This window comes from Toxotes jaculatrix, chromosome 6, assembly GCF_017976425.1.
Source record: "Toxotes jaculatrix isolate fToxJac2 chromosome 6, fToxJac2.pri, whole genome shotgun sequence".
Lineage (NCBI taxonomy): Eukaryota > Metazoa > Chordata > Actinopteri > Toxotidae > Toxotes > Toxotes jaculatrix.
In genome coordinates this window covers 15,378,887-15,394,194 of record NC_054399.1, presented here as the reverse complement: position 1 = coordinate 15,394,194, position 15,308 = coordinate 15,378,887, and the positions used below count along the sequence as shown (strand labels likewise).

The following is a 15,308-nucleotide window of genomic DNA, read 5'->3' as shown; positions in this document are numbered from 1 at the left end:
AGGCAAAGACTCTGTGCTTTGGATCATCCTCACTCATCCCAACAAAGTCAGTTTTATCATTTAAATCTCTTCTTAAAAATCATTACAACACAAACCTCCTTTAAGATTTTGGATGGACAGTCAGCTTCCTTTGATTCAATTAGCCAACAAACAGCTTAAAGATGTATTCTACAGTCTTCAAGTGTTATTTCTAAAAATGTAACTTTATATGCTTGTTTTATGGATTTGACTTTATATCATTTTATGATGTACTTTATTTGACATCTTAGTGTAACTGCTTGTCCTGTCAGTTGTATCATGTCATGACAGGTGGTGTACAATGAAGCAGCAATGCCTGATCTTTGTAGTTTTATGGGTAGTTGTGGGCTGGACTATTCCTTTTCTCCTTGTCCAGAAATACCGCAGTACCCCAGTACCCAAGCTTGATCAGATCAAACAAACAAGACTTGTTAATGACTTGTTACAACTTGTTAACTTTTTAACAACTTGTTAATTAGTGAACTTTAAAGGTGTTGGTTGGTGGAATCTGTTACCTTCCACACAGTCAGGCTAGCTTTTTCCATCTTTAGCCAATCTAAGCTAAGTGGCTGCTAGCTGTAGCTTCAGTGGCCAGAAATGGGAGTGGTATCAATCTTCTCCCAAAATGCTGACCTGTTCCTTTATTATGCATGGAACAAACAAGATCAAAAGTTGCACAACAGAAAGTGTGCAAAAAAAAAAAGAAAAAAGCACAAGCGAGACGTGTGAGGAGACAAGGTCAGGTACCACTGTGTTACTGCAGAAACCCATCATGCCATGATGCAGTTGGCAAGCAGCCAGTGGAGTTGTTTTAGTATGGGTGTGGTATGTGCACTCAGTTTAGTTTTGGTGAGCATCCTGGCTGCAGTGTGTTGAACCAATTGTAGATGTTCAGGTGGGTTCTTAGTATGGCCCATGAATGGAGCACTACAGTGATAAAGACTGGTGTAAACAAGTGTGCATGAGTTTTTCACATTTTTCCCAATTGTCCCCACCAGAGAAAAGGTGTGACCGAGTATGAGTTGTAGTTTTCTGACTGTTCAGCTGTTCAGCAAAATCCAGATGAGAAAAGGGAGGGAGAAATACACACATTTGAGTCACCTTCAGTTATTACCATAGGCATAAAACATAGATTTTTTTTGCCCTGGATTTTGCAGACACTACTCAGGACTACACCTGAAACTTCTCTGCATTATTTCCGTTAAAATAATAATTAAGTCATATTTATACTTCATACTTTATATTCATACTTCATATATATATTCTCTTAAAAAGACACTGGAAATGACTATCAGTCAAATCAATATAGCACAGTGCTGTTTGTGGTGCAAATACAACTATCTCTGTCGAGGTCTCTATGGAGCACAGTAAACACGATTTTAAGTACAGTTAATGCATTAACAGAGGTTTACATACCAAAGGAAATGAGTTAGTCTTGAACTTGACCTCAACTTTAACCGCCCATATTTCCGATCTTTCTCTAAGAAAGTCACTATTGACTGTATTGAATGCAGAACTGAGAGAAAGAACAAGTTTTCCAGTTTCCAAATGTATTTTGATGTCATTTACCACTTTGAGGAGAGTTGCCCCGGGATCTGCTTGTGTAACTAAAGTCTGCTGAATATAGCTGAAGACAGAATAGTTTTTGCAAGTATTTCCCTCATTAACATCTAGCTGGCAACTGGCCTAAAGTTATAAACATATGTGGCATCTAGAGTGGCAGAGGACATGCAAAAGAAGTTTTGAAAGCCACTGGAAAACAGCTGGTCTGTAGTGAGAGGTGAATAACGTGCAACAGCTCTGCTGATAAGCAGTCAAAGGTGCCAAAGGCACAAGTAGCCGACTTACGATAAGATAATGGTCTTAAGATAAGATAATGGATAAGACAATAGATAACCACAGTAAAACAGGAAAAGGTGCCAGTTGGTGGGAAGATTTGACATGTTTGTAGTATATCTGAACTAATGTTTGTAATTTTCTTTCTGTGAGGAAAAAGGCTATTTCTCATTAAGTAATGAGAAAAGATCAGAATGGGGGAGAGTTCAGTAGGCAGTCAACTGCTGAAAATTAAACATGAGGACGATCCTTGTCATTGGAGACGGAATCTGAGAAAGCAGCCTGCCAAACAAATTTGATCCCACAACTGCAAATCAAAGGATTTTCATTCAACATGTTGAGGTGCTCCTGTAATTTTGTTTTATTTCTTTTTTGTTGAGTTTCTTGCAACTGAAGTTTTGGTTTGTCTTTGCATTTTTCTATCTGTGTATGTGCATAAATTGTGCAAATTATGTATGTATCACTATTATATTTAATAATATCAGCTCTTGCTGAAGAGCAGTGAACTCTCTTTTGCCTTATTATTGATGGCTGTTGAACCTGGGTCTCTGATGATGGTGGCTCAGCACATTAGTGGGTAAGACCAGGGAACAGGGTCATCAAAATCTCCAACGTGAGTTGCCTTGCGATAGAGTTAATGATTTTGATTTTATTTGATTTATTTCGCTTTTCTTACATCAGATTGTATGTGCATCAGTGTGTCAGTTTGTTGAGTCTGGTGATGCCTCTCACAGACTTAAAACTACAAGAGATGATGCACTTTCATCTGCCTTTTTAGTAATTTTATGAATGGATGAGATGTTTGATGAGTGACCAGACAGATCTCAACTTCTGAACTCTTAATAATAAATGTTTCAACATGAATGAAACACATTTTGATGAATCAGTTTAACTCTTCATATTGAGGACTGGTCAAACATGTCATGGTTGACCTTTATGGTTGGTGACCACTTCAGATGTTTCAGCACAGATTATGGCCTGGTCTGAATGTGAGCTGTGAGCTGTCGTGAAAAGGTGAAACTGCACAGTGTCTTCTCAGAAGAAAAAAATGAGTATTTTCACATTTAATGTCATTCTTAGCATTTTAATTGTCTCGTGACTCCACAGATTTATTTGTGAATTCCCTTTCAATCTGATGGTTTTATACCCTTTCACATACAAAAGTGATTAACAAACTGTTTGCAATTCTAAAAAAGAACACGATTGTGTGTATAATATTAACACTATAAATATTAAGACATCAAAATTTTATTATCAGTTGTTATACATTAAAGCTGATAAGCACTAAGATGAGTTTCACTATTTCACTAATACAGACTCAAACTGTGTACTAAATATTGTGGGATAGATGTAGATGAAATAATTAGCTTACTATTTGATTTGTTGACGGAGAAAATTAATCTGCAGTAATTCTGATAAAGTGCAGAATTATTTAAATCTCTCCAATGTGCATGTTTTGAAGACTGGTCAGACAAAACAAGCTGGACTGTGTGTATTTTCAATAAACACACACACACACACACACACACACACACACACACACACATTATTACTGAAAAATAATCACTTCCTTATTTCCTACTCTTCCCCACCTCCCCTCCCTATCTCTATCTCTATCTCTCTGTCTTTCATACGCACACACACACACACACACACACACACACAAAAGCAAATATGTTAACACGCACACACAAGGATCATGTGGTGCAGAAAGTAAACTCCTTTCATTCGCCAGCAGGTTCCCTCAACATTTACATGACCCTCTCACTGCTCACACCTGAATCGCACTCAGGTTGCGGGAGTGCGCACTCACGCACACGCGCACCCTGCATTGAATTAGGTGTATGAAGGAGGTGAAGCAGCTGCTGAGGAGCAAAGAAGACAGTCAGCACATTCCTCTTTCACTGAGCACAAGTAACTGGAGTGAATGGAGCACCAGTGGTGAGTCTTTGAATTTCTTTCTTCTTTTCTTTTACTTTTCTCATAAAAGAAAAAATATTTAGATTTATTTGCTGGCAGCAGGCAACTCTCAGTGTGTAAACTTTTTTTAAGCCACAATTTTGTTCTACAAACAAAATTTAAATTTAATTTAAAAATGTATGTGTAACTGACCATATTTTAGCAAGACTACCACAATCCTGACTCTGAAACAGACACTGCATATTTCTAGCTCACTAACACACTTTGCTTTAATGAAAAATATTGTGGTAGTAGTTTACATATTTAATTTCAACCTTTATTTACCTTTTTTTTCTTTTTTGGTGCAACATCCCATCATTTTTGCTGCCATTTTACCTAGAAAAAAAATGGTTTTGCTAATGTTTTATAACAAAGGAAATGCATTCAGCAGGTTTATTACAGTTCTGGTAAGGATCACTGATATACTATATACTATATACTAGATATGCTTGTGTCACGTGTCTCCATCAGTCACTAATTAACTGTAATTCACTCTGACAGATCCACCAAACATCTGATTTCATCGACACCCCCATACTACAAAGCAGAGGGCATCCAAGTAAAGTAATGGATGAGCAGTCTGCTGGTGAACCATCCAACACAGGCTTTGTCCTGGCTGACTACGCTGTCTTTGCCGCCATGTTGTTGGTCTCCATGGCCATAGGACTCTTCCAGGCTCTGAAGAAGAGGCCAAGGAACACCAATGTTGATGACTTCTTCACCGGTGGTCGGAGCATGCCAGCAGTGCCTGTTGGGCTGTCGCTCTGTGCCAGTTTTATGTCGGCAGTCCAGGTTCTGGGTGTTCCTTCTGAGGCTTCTCGCTATGGCTTTAAATTCCTCTATATGTGCCTCGGACAAAGCATCAACTCCCTGCTGACAGCCTACCTCTTCCTGCCAGTTTTCTTTCGACTGGGCATCACCAGCACCAATCAGGTCTTAATGAGCTTCCAGTTATTACCCCAGTTATTATCATGAATTCAGCTGGAGCATGACGTAAACAATGCTTGCTGGGGCAGAGTGATTTAAATATGGATGTAATTAAATCTCATGGTTTATTTTATCATTATCAGTTGACTGAAATGATTTAATGTATCCACTGCTAAGAAGGAATAGTGTTACTCTAACAAAAGGTACATTTTGGTTTTACATAACCTGTTTGCAGAGATAAAAGATTTGAACTTGTAGAATTATAGGTGGAACAAGAACCTTTTCTTATTTTTTGGGGTTGTACATTTTTTAACCACACTAAGAGAATTGAAGCAGAGAAAAAAGGTTGATTTAAGGGTTTAAACAAACTAATCACAAACTAAGTAAGCATTAAAATACCTACAGTAAGAGTAAGTATTTCTAACTAATTATAGTGCAGACATAGGACCAGGATGTTGAAATGCACCTGTGGATCATCAAAAGAGATGAATATAAGAGGTGAGGAAGGATGAGGGATGTGTGCAGAGACACTCTGATGTGTTATAACTCCAGCCGTCTGCCTGTCACAGTATCTGAAGATGAGATTTGGCAGAGGGATGCAGCTGCTGGGGAGTGTCCAGTTTCTTGTGGCGACGGTAAGACAGACATGGTTGTGTTCTCTGTTACTCTCTGTTGCGGAAGACAAAGGTTTGTTCTGAAAGTGAACGTGACATATTCACAGCTTTTTCAATGCATTCTTTGTCAAATATTTGCTCAGACTCGGACTCAGATATCAGACACGCAGTTTTTTAAGTGGCACAAATCAATCTTTACCTCTAAAATTACCACAGAGTTGAAATTTTTAACCCTTCAATTTGTCACTTTGCTGATTTTTTTGTGTTTCCCTTTTCTCAGCTGCTTTACACAGGGATTGTCATCTATGCGCCAGCCTTGATCCTCAACCAAGGTAAGACAGATCATCTGGTGCACAACTGTGGGCATCAATTGATGTGATCTTTCCCACAATTCTCTGCTATTTCATCTATCACACACAAAATTTCTCCACAAATGCACAACTTTACAAGCAGGTTGCACAAAGATTTCCTCCATTTTTATACCCAACACCAAAACCTGATAAGGCAAAATTAGCTGAACACTGGCAAAATTAAAAAGCCTTTTATCATCTGTGTATTTACAGTAACAGATCCTATGTAGAACTTTTCTATCAACGTGTCAATGACCATTTACTTTCTATATTTCAAAATGTTAAATTAAAGGGACATTCCATGTGAACAAACGCTGCTTTTTTTGTTTCAGCAACCGGACTCAATATGTGGGTGTCTTTGTTTTCTACTGGGATCATCTGCACCCTGTATACCACACTGGTAAGAACATATTTTTTTCACCTAATCAAAACAGCATGAACATTATTAAGATCATTAACAGACAGGACTGACTCCTGTGATCATTTATCATTGCATATTGCCAGGGTGCAACACATCTGGCAGATATTTGCAGCTGGTTCTGTCAGCCGAGCCAGTTAAGACTGAGCATTGTATGTCAACAGTAATATTAATGCCACTGTGTCCACTACCTAAGTCTTGCTAAGAGTTTAAGATGTCTAGCAATGCCACAGGTGGACGTGGTGGTTGATGTGTGCTTGTCCCTTAGGACTAGCATGGTTTCTTTCCAAGAGGAACATTGAATTTTGAATTATGGCAACATGACTGAGAGCTCTAAACCTGAATGAGGACTTTAAAATACCCTCTCAGAAACCTAAACCTTTGTCCATGTGTTATCTCAGTCTGGGGTTTTGCATTCTTTCTGCTGACTAGGATCAGAGCCAACATCATAATATTACTCACATTAGATATTTGCGCTGACTTTTAACTTAAGGTATGAATATATTAAATATAAAATCACAGTGTTGTGGCTTTTCTTTCATTAAGGAAACCCATGTATCAAACCAATAAAATCAAAGTGTGTCAACATGGAGACTGATTTAGGTTTAGTTTCATCTTGGCAGCACAGTCCTATGACGTAGGACTGTGCTACTAGTTCTATTACAGTAACTTAATATTAGAAACATAACTTCACATATAATGATCTGCACTGTTTCTCATGGAAGAACCATATTTGTAGTTGACATAAGGTCAAATGTGCCAAATTTGATTTAGAAAAGGCTCCAGATTTTGAATGACCTGCTCTGAATATGAGAGACGTGAACATTCCTCAAAACCAAGGTCTGATTTCTATGTAGACACAAAGTCCCTGTTGTTGTCTCGCTCACTGTCTTCCATCTGTTTGTAACAGGGTGGTATGAAAGCCGTTATCTGGACTGATGTGTTCCAGATCATCGTCATGTTGTCAGGCTTCGTGGCCATTTTCATCCACGGCACAGTTCTGGTTGGTGGTCCTGCACAAGTGCTGGAGATCGCCAAGAATGGATCACGCATTAATATGAATGAGTAAAAACATGCTGACCACAGTTCCTTCACAGCAATATCAAGTACTCTTTGACGATGATTGGCATTATTTCAGACTGGAAGGGGCATTTAATGAAAAAAATGCTAATGGTTACTACTTCTATTGTTCACTTAGTGTTTCAAGTGTTTCTATTCGACCAAAAAATTTAACTCAAGGTCAACTTATCAGATCTTTCTTGAGCTTGCAACCAGTTGCCCTTACCTGGCATAAGAATTTAACTTTGGGCATATGATAACAGGTGGTCATGCATGGGGACAAATCATAACCCTTGTCTCTGTTGAAAGATGGTCTTCACATCTTGAGGTGTGGTCAAAAAGTTCCAGAAAAAAGCTTATGAGTGAACCTTGAGTTATATTTCTTTTGCCAAACTAAATTTATAGTTTTTAGAATTTCTGATGACAACATTACCACATCTGTGTGCAAAATAGGAAGAATCAACAACTTGATTTCACTAGTACTGGTCCTGGAACTGTTTTCTAAAATTTAAACTGTTGGTGTTTTACTGGAAAGAGACTGTAAAGAGTGGAGTGTCACGGATTTGTTTGATAATGTTTTCCACCAGTTTTGATGTTGACCCGCGGCGGCGCTATACCTTCTGGAGCCTCTCTGTTGGGGGTGCTTTGGTTTGGCTGTCCATGTACAGTGTAAATCAAGCTCAAGTGCAGCGCTACATCTCCTGCAGAACAGAGAGAGAAGCCCAGTGGTGAGTGGAGACCTGTTTGACGTTTATATAAAGTTTGACCACATGAAGATCTGGCTGCACCAGGCGTTTAGATGTCAGGACAGCAACTTCCAAAACTTTCATTCACTGCGTTTAAGCTGAGTTTACAGACTGCAGAAAATCATCAATCTAGCATCTGTGAACTCACCTACAGGTTTCACGAGAGGCCTTTTTAAAATATGCTGTCCCTGACCTGAGAGGCACCTGATTCAGCTGCATGTTGCTGGAAGATGTGTGCACGACACTTTCCTACTTAGACAAGAGTGAAGAAGTAGTGTTTAAAAATGGGGATAACAATCTGTCAAGGGAGACATTCATCATGTTACACTTGATTGAACAGTTGAAATAAGGAGAACTAGAGGGAGAGGTTAAAACCTTGGCTCCTCTCTCACCCTTGCACAGCTGGCCAGTCACAGTGTGAAGTGGGTCCAAACAGACACCCCTATCCTGCTTCAGAAAGGAAGGAAGGAATTCAATAATGTGACAACAACAAATTACATTGCCTTTCTTACGTGTTTTTCTTGTGGTATGCACTGTTCAGTTTTGCTGTCATTGCTGCTGGCTGACAGTAAACTGCATAGTCATACTGCATAGTCATGCTGCTAAGCTTACAAAATTATGACAGCTGCTTCAGGAGAGGATTCTGATGTATTCAGTGCTGACACATTCTTGTTATACTGCTAATAAAAATTACAATGGGACATTTAAAAATGCATTTTAAACATAGTTTTGGAGTTAACACCACACAATAGACAGTGTCTAGACGACGCCAATATTCCTTTTAATAACAATAAGAGGTATGTTCTTTTCTTCACCAGTGTGTTTGGATAGAAGGTTAAATGTTTAATGGCCAGTGTACCAGCGAGTTTCATTATTTACACAGGGATCAACATATCAGCATGTTGTTTGTTTTAGGTTGACATTATTATTTCATATTACCTAAAAGTGAAAAGAATGACCGCTTAAGGCATGTGCTAGTTGTCTGCTTTGGATTCATAGGAATGTCACACACAAAGCATAACATAATATAATATAATAGAATAGCTTTGAACTGTATTAGGTAATTCAGAGAGGGATTATATTCAATAGACCTTTTGTATTGTCAGATATTCTTGTTCTGCAATGAGTCATCAAACATTTGATATCTTACTTTTACAAGTGATATTTGATAAACATGAATATTTTGAAAAGGTTTAAGTCATCACTCCCTCCATTTTGACTATGAACAAATGATTTGATTAATTCATGGACACTGAACATCTGCCCATTGAGGCTGGCATCAAAGGCGGGCAGTAAGCACCTAATGATGCATCTGCCTTTCACCAATTTGCTTGAAATGATATATTTTATTATTACAGAGCCATCATGTGACAAATCTGACATGGTATTTGTTCCCACAGCAAGTCACTGTGTAAACAATGGAAATGTGGGAACAGTAAACCTAAAAATGATGTTTGCATTTGATTGCAGGGCGCTGTTTGTGAACCAAGTGGGTCTATGCCTCATTGTGAGCAGCGCAGGAACCTGCGGCATTGTGATGTTTGCATATTACATCAACTGTGATCCGTTGAAGTCTGGGAGAATATCTGCTCCTGATCTGGTACTTATGGCATTCCAGAAAACATATTCATACTGATCCATGAGCAGAGCATGATAACTGAGTTCAACTGATACAAAGTTTGGAAGCAATTTTGATATTATATACTGGTGCTGCAGGTGGGAAATAGAAAGAAGTATTAAAGTGAAGTTTACTGAATATTTCCCTCATTATTATATACAGTGGGACATTAGTTTTGTTTCCACTGGAAGTCTCAGGGTTGTGAATGTTCTGGTCAAGACTGAAAGAGAAACCTTATCACCTAAGATTTTTTTTTGCCATACACTCCATCCATCATTTTATGTTATCATGTGTGACTGGCCTACATAACGTGCAACTTTACACTTCAAATGTTTACTTTAGCTGTTTTCCACACCGCTGCTTTCATGTGATTAAGGTCAAACTACACTAAAAGCTGAAGTGTATTTTACAGATTGTAAACAGAATAAAGAAGTTGGCTTCTATTGGCTGGTGGCGGGGACTGTGGTGAAGAAAAAAATATTTGTATTATTTTCTCAGTTTGATTTTATTTAGTGAAGTGCAACAAAAAATGATTACTTTTTCTAACACTGATATTCCTCTCCCTCTTCTCATGAAGTATATGCCATACTTTGTGCTGGACATATTCAGAAATCACCCAGGCCTTCCAGGTCTTTTCCTAGCCTGTGCATACAGTGGAACTCTGAGGTATTTCAATCTTAGTTTCTCTAAACCTAACTAAACTTGTAATGGGTTTCCACATAGCATTACATTAAAGCCACAATTTGTACAGTTGGTTTTATCAAAAACACTGTGGCAGACAGCTCACGCATGCTTGAGCAGTTTGCCTTCTTTATTATCTGTAAAAGTCACAGAATAAACTGAAAAACTAATGATGAAAAATAATTAGTATATAAACATGGCCAGTAAGGTACTGGTAAAACAAATGTCTTTCTAACAGCACAGCCTCCACAAGTATCAATGCCATGGCTGCTGTAACAATGGAGGATCTGCTGCGACCTCATCTGGTCCACATGACACAGAAGAAACTGATCCTTGTTTCCAAAGGACTGTGTAGGTTGATTCTCACTAACAATGACTACTTACATGAATATGAATCCACTTTTGTTTTAAAACCAATCACCATGATGTGAGTCAGAAAAGCATGACTTGATTTACGCTGGTACCAGCTTTGTTGTTTTATCATCACCTCGTCACATTTCAAAGTTTGCACAGTAGATAAACCCACTTGCAATATTCTAGATCCCAAATGAATGCTGAAGCTTGTAGTTTTGCACAGTTGTACTAAATTACTGCAGTGTTTACTCTTTTTTCCTTTCCTTTCAGCTTTCCTGTATGGAGTTGGTTGTATCACCATAGCTGCTCTCTCCTCCTTCCTGGACTGGGGAGTTCTGCAGGTGTAATACCTAGATATTACCAATACAGTACAACATTTAATCCATCATGCAACCAAAAATGCAGCATTGCCAGAGCTTTCAACGGAGAAACATATGCATCCTCACAGCTGTATCCTGAAAGTAGCTTATGAAATTATGAAATATTGAATTAATGAAATAATGTAATTTTAGAACAACTGTTTGTCGGTTGTTAGACAAGCATCATACAAACCAGGCATTGTTACTATTTTCACTTTTATTTTATTTATATTTTAATTTACATTTCATCACTTATCAAAAAATATAAAAGATGAATCAAAGTTATCCTAATTGCCAGGTTTTGCAGAGCAAGAAATATTCAAAGTTGAAACTCAGGTGCTCCTTCAGTTTGTCAACACTACCTATTTAATTTGTAACCTCTGGGCTAATGAGCAATGGTTCAGACTGAACTACACTAAAAGGTTTACTATGTGTTTTTTAATTGTATCTCAGCCATGTGTTTGCTTTTCCAGAGCTTCCTTTGTCCTCTCTCCTCAGGGATCATTTACTGTCATGGGTGTCGTCAGTGGTCCATTGCTGGGCGTATTCATTTTGGGGATGTTTGTTCCAGCAACAAACAGGCTGGTGAGTGGCTGGTGATACAGTTTCCCCATCTAATCACATAATAGGTTTCTACAATGCACACACCTTAATTTTTGGTGACTTCAGTGGAGTCTCTTTAAATAAAAGAGGCATCAGCAGAATTAATCAAAAAATCCAAATGCATTGCATGATCCATCCAACCATGTTTTCTTTCCTTAAATGCCACAAAATTTATCACTGTGGACTGGATTAGTCTTATCTTTTAGTGGTTGATATTTACAGACGCAGAAAGTAAAATGGTGCTGTCCTGGATCTTTCATTCAGATCCTCAGTTTTAAATCAAACTTAAGAGATTTCTTCCCTCCTTCTGCTATATCCACTAGCTGTATAGCTACAATGTAGATTTTGTACAAAAGCAAATGGCTGTAAACACTAACTTTATTACCCCTACTAAACTCACAAATATTAAAAACTAGGACTCCTTAAAAATTCCTGCTGAGCAGAGCAAGTGTTGTGCAAGTATTTTACAAACATTTGAATTAGTTACTGATTGTTTTAGATGTTAGATTCATTTACATACATTCACTTAAAATCCTCCACTTTGTGTTGTTACCGTGTGACTGCAGTTTCATTAAAAATATTGCTGTAAAACGTTTGTCTTTCTCCCATCATGTGGACATTGTGTAAGAAGACCAAACATTAGTTATGTCTATTATGAAAGTTTGGAATTGTGTTTACAGTTAATATCACTTCCTGATTTAAGAACACCACTGTGTAAAGACAAATAAAACCATTTAAAATCATTAACTTAACACCTCCTTGAGACAACTTTTAGAACACTCAATGCCTGCAAAGTCACACTTAACACACAAAATCAGACAAAAACATCTGATGGTCGGCCACAGGTGCTCAGCAACGCCTCAGCTGATGGCCGATTCGTGTGGACTGTCAGGGCCCTTACAATATATTATTCTTTCTCCTTTTGTCTTTCAGGGGGCATTCTCAGGTATATTAGTGGGCTTCTGTGTCTCTCTGTGGCTGGCTGTTGGATCAACTCTTTACCCGCCCACTGAGGAGATGATGGGTGTCTTGCCCAGCTATGCAGGCGAGTGTCAACCAAGCAACATAACCCAGAACAGCAGCCCTAACCAGGACCAGCATTCCATCTCCACCCCTCTTAACCCCACTAACCAGGGGTCAGTGAGTTCAACAGCTTGCACTGACACACACAGTCTTTTTTTTCCTTGCTGTGGTTTAAACCTTTTTACGCTATATGTTTCTATGGAAGGAAACCAGTTCTGATAATCACGGTTTATGCTAAAAGAACAGAAATAAAAATGTGAAAAGATAAATTAGATAAATTGTATAGTGGCGCATTCATGTGTTATTTAGGCTGGTTGTTGAGTTTACTTGACCATAATGCAATCTTAGCTTAGTATTATTGTTAGGTTAGTTAGTTGTTGTTAGGTTAGTTGAGTTTTATTTTGCGTAATGTAGTGTACAGTGATTTGGTCACTTGACTGATGCCTGGCTGACATGTTTAATTTAGCATAGTTCAGTTTAGTAGACTGGTATAGTAAAGTAATTTTAAAAGTTGAGATACTCAAAAGAGGACAGAAATCAGTAGCAATACAGTACAAATTTGAGCATCTTGGACTAAATTTAGCAATAAAATAATTGTAATTTGACTTCCTGTATATATCCCATTACAAGGAAAAAGTTGCAACTTAATAGATATCCGATAAACCAAAGAACTTCCAAAGAAGAAAAATGTAAAAATTATAAAAATGGTAAAGTAATTTTTTCCTGCCTTTTCTAAAACTAGGGGCCTGCATAACTTCTACTCCATGTCCTACCTCTACTTTGGTGCCATGGCGACTAGTTCGGTTGTACTAGTTGGGCTGATAGTGAGCTGTGCAACAGGTGAGAATATATAGACAAGTGAGTGAAGTGAGCTACTGTTGTGTTTGACTGAAGAGAAAACTGCTGATTCACTATGACATATTATTCATAAATGCTGTTTGAAATCAATTCAATAAACTACACACACTGAGTTACAGTTTTGAGATATACTGCACTTACACCCAATAGAGTCCAATAAAAACTCATTAAGTTCCTTTTTTGTTGATACTGTATTAGAGAGATTTGATTCAACTCATTTTGGAGTCATTAGTGATGATGAAATTATATTACATTGTATTGAAAATTTTACAATTTTGTGTTGTTTTTCTCTGCACACAGGACCAACAAAGAGGAATGATATTAAAGAAGGCTTATTGTGGTGGGATTTGAACAAAAAGCAAGTGGAGGTCACATCAGAGCGCAGAGTGAGTACTGTTATTGTGCTGTGTTATTTTGGAGGATAGGACAAATGGACGAAGTGAAAAAGGGATTTTGTAAATTCATCTGTTTAATATCTTGAGCTAGACAGTACCCTGGAGTGTCAACTTACGGGAACAAGAACCTGGGGTCAGATTTCTGGGTTGAGTGTGCATGTTTTCATCCAGGAAATCACAGACTATAGTCATCCAGGTTCACGTGGACTCAGGACTCTAAATGAAAGGTTTAGCTCCAAAATGATGAATATCTATTTTGTATATTCAATAAGAACATGTCTCCTAAATAGAGCACCAACATATAATGTGCTTCACCTTCATGCCAGCTGTAATGACACCACATGTATAGATGTGAATGTGTTGGCTGTCTGTGCTTCTTCTAAGACTGGAACAATGCCCAGGATGTTTTCCTTTGTTCTGCCCTATGCATGCTGGGATACGCTGCAGCCACCTGCGAGCCTGAATAGGAAAAGTCGGGTAAAGAAATGAATTAATAAATTGTTATCTTTGGTTATACCTTAATGAACCAATATGTATACACTTATGCAGTTCATAATGTCAAGTGAGAAGGTCCATGTTGTGATCATCACTATGTTTGTCAACTGGCAGCTCACTTATGGTACAAACGTACGGATTTAACCCACAGCTGTGAATGAACTGAACCTACAATTAGACTTTTTTTTTTTTGCAGGGAGACAAGGAAATTGATAAACCGCAGCTTGTGCCTTTGAGTAACCTGCAGAAAGAGGACTCAAATGAAAAAGATGAACTGACAGATGATGAGAATATTAAATCACCACACCAGGTGTAGATGCTGGACAACTGAAGATTTTTATTCCAAATAGCACTAATGATGGTGGCGTTTCTTCTCTAGCAACAGTAACCATTTATAGATCTATTTTTTTCTGTTCTATTCAACACTTTGATTCCTAAAATTGGAGCTGTTTTTAAAGTGTACGCTTTCAAATGTGATTGAATAAAGAAGTCCTTTACTATTGTGCTGAGGAACATATACTGTAGACTGTAATCAAATACCCTCGGGTGCTATTTGAAGTCCTTTAATGTTGAAAGGCTCTTTCATCAGGACATTCATTCTGGTATGTTCCATATGCACACCTGCACTTCAGCCAGTGTTAACGGACATGTGACAGGCAGCCTGAACTAAAGTGACTCTGGTCTGTGTTTGTATGTTAAACTCTTATTTTCTATGATCACTATAACTTTACATTGTGTTTGTTATTGAAATTAATCTAAAGCTTTGTCTTTACGCCCTCTATATGATTCAGGTAGTAACATTTGCTGGTACAGCTCCAATAAATGGGAGATCTCCTGGTCAGTTATGGCTTTCCACATAAATATGAACAGCATATTCTTGAGTTTTGCTGCCTAGTGAAAGGAATTTATGACTCACCTCTTCTTGTTTTACTGTTACACTATGTTTTAGTGTTACTATTATCCTATAATTCCCATTTGCTGCCTTTGTTCTGGAT

The 15,308-nt window shown here is 37.9% G+C and overlaps 1 protein-coding gene across 1 annotated transcript; it reads left to right on the top strand.

The window, feature by feature from the left end:
• The first annotated feature begins 4,343 nt into the window (after window positions 1-4,343).
• slc5a5 (solute carrier family 5 member 5) lies at window positions 4,344-14,677 on the top strand. The gene is made up of 16 exons (XM_041040519.1): window positions 4,344-4,746; window positions 5,310-5,375; window positions 5,635-5,686; window positions 6,037-6,104; window positions 7,033-7,187; window positions 7,769-7,909; window positions 9,398-9,527; window positions 10,123-10,211; window positions 10,465-10,577; window positions 10,851-10,921; window positions 11,438-11,524; window positions 12,476-12,678; window positions 13,308-13,405; window positions 13,724-13,809; window positions 14,203-14,295; window positions 14,510-14,677. Exons 1-16 carry the CDS (start codon window positions 4,381-4,383, stop codon window positions 14,627-14,629), a joined length of 1,938 nt encoding a protein of 645 aa, XP_040896453.1. The 5' UTR covers window positions 4,344-4,380; the 3' UTR covers window positions 14,630-14,677.
• Window positions 14,678-15,308: the final 631 nt, after the last annotated feature.

Bases quoted from the DNA above. Each gene is read 5' to 3' on its own strand.
- slc5a5 (XM_041040519.1), top strand. From the start codon at position 4,381: ATGGATGAGCAGTCTGCTGGTGAACCATCCAACACAGGCTTTGTCCTG. The intron at 7,910-9,397 runs GTGAGTGGAGAC...ATTTGATTGCAG, and splicing joins ACAGAGAGAGAAGCCCAGTG to GGCGCTGTTTGTGAACCAAG. The intron at 11,525-12,475 runs GTGAGTGGCTGG...TTTGTCTTTCAG, and splicing joins TTCCAGCAACAAACAGGCTG to GGGGCATTCTCAGGTATATT.